The 5,184-nt window shown below is 44.8% G+C and overlaps 1 protein-coding gene across 1 annotated transcript in view; it reads right to left on the bottom strand.

Moving 5' to 3' along the window:
- Nucleotides 1-3,933: 3,933 nt before the first annotated feature.
- ACVR2A (activin A receptor, type IIA) overlaps nucleotides 3,934-5,184 on the bottom strand; it is a 30,485-nt gene continuing 29,234 nt past the window's right edge. The window contains exon 10 of the mRNA XM_009886351.1: nucleotides 3,934-4,530. Coding sequence (XP_009884653.1) covers nucleotides 4,336-4,530 — 195 coding nt within the window. The 3' untranslated portion in view covers nucleotides 3,934-4,335. The remainder of the gene's footprint in view (nucleotides 4,531-5,184) is intronic.

The following is a 5,184-nucleotide window of genomic DNA, read 5'->3' as shown; positions in this document are numbered from 1 at the left end:
CCTCGCGATCAGCCGCCGATGCTGCAGCCCGGGGCTCCGCTGCCAAGCTCTGCCAGCTGCTGTGGGAGCAGAGAAGGAAGCACCAGCCCTGTGGCTGCAGCGGCAGCGGGTCTCTGGGCCAGGAAGAGTGGTTGCTGTGTGCAGGATTACAGAATCCCAGACTGGTCAGGGTTGGAAGGGCCCTCTGGAGATCATCCAGACCAACCCCCTGCCAGAGCAGGAGCACCTCCAGCAGGTTTTTACCGAAACATCACCCCAGTCTTCCTCTGCCCTCAGCTGAACTGATCTCCCCTGGTAGGGAGTCTGCCTCCATGCTCACCTGCTGGTTAAAAACTACAGCACTGTGAAATACCCCTTCCTGACCGGGAGGGATGGGGAGAGGAGTTTTCCATCAGGAATGCTGGAGATGATGCAGATTCTGCCTTTGCTTCCCCATCAAATTCCAACTGCATGGCCTCTCTGTTGATTCTGCCTTTGCTTCCCCATCAAATTCCAACTGCACTGTTCTCTTTTTCCCACACCACCAGCCCAGCAGCTTGGGAACCGCTGCACGTGCAAGAACCACCACCGGCCTCTTCTACCACCATGTTGCAATTTGAAAAAAGGCATATGCAAGTTGTAGTAGTCACATTTTTTTATTTTAACTTTTTTGGGGAATAGGGGAGAAAGAGTATACATTTTTATTTGTACAATATTTAACAATCACTTTATTGAGGGCGAGGGGGGGTTGGTTTGTTTTCAGTACTTGCAGAAAAACAGCAAGTACCTTTTGACAGTAGTACAACAACCTGTGCCCAAAACACTGACAAATACAAAGAGTAAAGTTAAAATAATTGCTTACCAAAATCTTGAGAGGTAACGAATAGTATATGGACTGAAACGGCATTAAAAAAATAAAATAAAAGGGAAAAAAAAAAAAAAAAAGAAGTACTGCTGGTTGAGTATCTGAGGTAAATGATGTTCCATCAAGGATGCTACTTGAATCGTTTTGCCCATGAACATATACTGCAGCTTTCTGCGTTTTGTACCAAGTGTTCCTAATAAAAGTAAATGTATTAAAAAAAGGTTAAAAAAGAGAAGCTGGAAAAAGAGCAAACTGGTAACCCTATTTATTCTGTCAACTGCTAATATGAACAGGAAATGTCTTATCACTGCCTGGTTACATTTTAGTTAGCACACCCAAAGCCGGTATTTGAAAACTACTCCCACTTTTTTAAAATCTCAAACAGAGGGTACGAAGTGGCGGATTTCAGTCCTCACGGTGCAGTTTCAGAATCCCCCCCCAAATGACAGCGCTAGTTCAACAACTCCCACCGCTCCAGGGCACGGTCTCCGCTCTGAAAACGCTACGGCACCTGCAGAAGTCTCCGAGGATGCCATTACAGAAACTTCTTGCCCTCCAACCCGAGGTAAAAACACTTGTGGCTACGTGGAGAAGGGGCGAGCAGAGCTGGGCTGCCCACCGCCCTTCAGCAGCCTCGGCTGAAGTCGGGAGCAAGGGACCGGCTGCTCCTGGGAGCCACAGGACAGGGCCACCCCTCGGAGCTCCCACCTACGTGCCGCACGGCTACGGGACTAAAGGGACAACAGTCACTGCCTGGAGTAAACACCGCCAGAGCGTTGGCACTACCATCGCTCCCACCCAGCCCTGCCCTCACTGGCATTTCAAGTGCTGCTGGCTCAGGCATCTCCTCAGCTTGCACAATTAATGCTCTACAAGTAAAACAAAAATACAGGTCAAAATGCCCTGCGAGAACACTTGTACCAGAACCGCTCCGGGTGTATCGTTTGTACCAATTAAGAAGCATTTATACTATTGACATCCTTTTCACAGTGACACTGAATTATGCTGTTAAAAATCAGGAAACTCGGAGCAGTACAATATTTAAACAACGGGGCAGTTTTAAAAGACGCGGGTAAGTTGTCTCAGTTTTCCTGATGCGAGGCCGCGCCAGTGCCCTGCGCTGTCGGCAGCGCGAAGTCTCTGAGCGACACCGGAGCCGCCCCCACTTCGCTGCGAGAACCCGCGGGAGCTGAGCTTAAAGGGTAACACACAGACAACACACGTTTTACACATGACCAATTTTTGCATCAGATCTCAAACACCACATTCTGAAGCCATCTGTATTTACCCCGTTTTCGCTAGTAAAGGGGTTACAGCTCATTGGGAGCACAGAGGTCTTCAGTGAAGTACGAATGGATTTATTTGTTCAGAACTCAGCAGCTACGTTCATGTCCTGCTGTGTGCGTAAAGTCATGTCCCTGCATTAAAAATGGAAGCAAAATGAAAGTGTCAATCGAAGAAGCGGCCACAAACGGGATTTTTTTCTTTCTTTTTCTAGCCAAGCGGACCACCACCGAGCTGCGCCCTACAGCACCAAGGACCCTTCAGAGCAGAGTTCCTCCCGCTACCTGGAACCTCGGGCACCACCAGCAGGACACCAGCCACAAGGGCACAGCCGTACTCTCCCTCGCCTCCCTGCCACGAGCACGCCCCGCCAGGTCTCGTTTATCCCTAATGTCTCTTATTGTTCCCAGAGATGAAGTTCACGTACAGGTATAACTGTGGGTATCTTCTGGCTGTACAGATCAACTGTCAAGACAAAACGTTCACAGTGAGCTCCTAATCGCAACATTAAAAGCTTCTTTCAAAAGACGCTGAATGCACAGCATAAAGACAAAGAAAACACTGATAGAATACACAGCAGACTACCAGCCAGCGTTGGTTCTGTACTCTAGAGGTTGGTAAAATCTATTTTCTTGGGAAATCTGTGTAAAGGATCAAATAAACGCAGTGAAGCAGTACTTCTGAGAAGCACTTTGGCACCTATCTACCAGTCAACTTTGTAATCTGGGTGTAAGGCATGACTCCCGAAACTCGAAAAGAACGCTGGAGTTGTGAAAGCGATTTCACTGGTTTTCCTCCTTTTTTGTGAGTCTGTGCTACGGACGTTGGTATTCGTTACCTCTAACGAGTCATTGCATATTTTAAGTTGTAAGCGTAACTAAATTATCCCTGAAATTTGTAAGCATTGACAATCTGCAATCTGTGGCTAGAATTTTCTGTGTGGTTTGGGGATAACCCTATGGATCACAGACATGAATTAGCACTCCCGTGAGATGGCACCGCGCTTTAAGTAGAGCGAAGTTGCAAATCTCAAAGCAGAGGGCAAAGAATTCGGGGTAACTGAGCTTCCTGAGGTGATCCTGAAACAGTGATACAGAACCCACTGCATACTGCTTAGTGAAACAGAACACGCGCTAGGCAGACCTCTTCACAAAGATAAATAGGAAAAAAAGACTTTTTTTTTTAAAAAAAAAAAAAAGAACAAGAATTCAGAGCTTTCCAGTGTCATAGCTCACAGAAAATTAATAAAAAAAAGTCATGCTTAAGTTTTTCAAATATTCCTCAGACACAGCAAACCTAAATAGTATTCAGTTAAATAAATGTATGAGATACTCTGGGAAATGGAGGTAAGAGAAAAGCTTTAAACTAAAAGAGGAAGGAAAATTTTGTTTCAATAAACAGCACTTTTTTTTTTTATACACAACAAGCTAGTACAAGAAAAGGCTAAAAACACTGCTTTAGGAATGGCCATTTACTGTTGGCATGAAGCATAGCTTACCCTTTTTAAATAACACAGTGAATTTGAAATACATCATTTACAAAACACGGATCGATTTATTATTCAAATTTTGTTAGTGTTGTCAATCTCATAATTTAGCGGAGGTGGAGCTGAGGTATACCTTGTTGAGGGAGGTTAAGTAATAATACTTGGAAGCCTCTTTGCTATATCCCACTTGATTACTTTTGTTTATGTACACTGAACAGCAGCACACTAAACATTCACAAGCTGTGTCATATTGGCATTACAATAGTCATCTTTATAAACAACAGCAAATGCAATAAAAACAAGTTACCCTTTTTTTTCTTTTTTAAATCTGAAATGAAATGTTTGATTTAAAAAAAATAACAGTAGTTCATTTAAGGAATTAGTCTCTTCTGACAGGTATTAAGAAAGCTGATGTCAGTTTTTAAAACGCTTGGTTAGCCGGTACAGGTCCGTATTCTTCATTTCAGTTCCTTAACAGCACGTTATCGTTTCTCAGTCACGTGTCCTTCAGGTGTAAGCAGGGAATGCAAAAAGTCTCACGGATCCACGTTCGGGAGGAGGAGGAGGAAGGGGGAAATAAAGGAAAAACACCTCTTGATGACGTTCCAGAGAGACTTACCCTTCGTTTCACACAGAGAACAGTAATGCCGTGAGCAGTCCCGTCAGCGTTAGCAGCTCCAGTGAAGAGTCCTGGCGGTCAGTGACGTGACCAGTGCAACTATCATAGACTGGATTCTTTGGGAGGAAAGTCAACGTTTGTCACCATTGTGACCACAGTCACGATGTCCTCTGTCGTTATAATGTTAGTTAATTTTTGCATCTGAATAATGCGCTCTTCTACGCACCCCGCCGACAGCCTGGCTTCCGCATCGTGATCCCAGCACTCCTCTATGGTTTCACAAAGCATCGCCATTCCCTGCGAGCAAACGAAGCCAAATGAAAAATCACAGCAGCAAGTTTTAGGAAGGCGGGGTCGCCTCGCAATTCTGACAGCAAACTGCATTTTAAGGTGCCCCTGCTGAATTTTAACCCTTCTGTCAAACAGGAAGCTATGCTGAATTCGTTGTGAAGCCAAACGTGTCTCACAAGGCCTCATGGCTTATTTATTTTGCGCTATTTAAATATACCCAACAGCCAGCAAATCCTTTTCACCATACAAAGCTCAAGTCTGCTGGTAAAGTCATCGTGCTATTTTTAAAGATCTCACACCAAAAGAGGTTAAGTTCTTCAATGAAAAAACAAACAGTGGAAAAGGGGGTTTCTATCTGACAGCGATTCACTTTTCTCCAAAGTAACGCTGAGCTCATACAGCACGATGCTAATGACAAGGAGCAGCGGGTAACGCGCTTGTTTTTCTTGCAGACAGTGTCATCTATTGTTTCTAACAAAACCATTTTTTGAAAAAAAAAAAAAAACCCACAAAAACCCAACAGAAAACAAAAAAAAACAACAAAAACCCAACCCACAGCCAGTGCTGGGAATAAGCAGTGGCGTTACTGCAAGTCTTTGGCCACCTGAACGGCGTCAGGAAAGCGCACAATTCCTCCCGAACCGATCGCAGGAATTGCTC

Source organism: Charadrius vociferus, unplaced genomic scaffold, assembly GCF_000708025.1.
Source record: "Charadrius vociferus isolate BGI_N301 unplaced genomic scaffold, ASM70802v2 scaffold35, whole genome shotgun sequence".
Classification (NCBI taxonomy): Eukaryota; Metazoa; Chordata; class Aves; order Charadriiformes; family Charadriidae; genus Charadrius; species Charadrius vociferus.
This window is presented reverse-complemented; position numbering and strand designations above follow the sequence as displayed.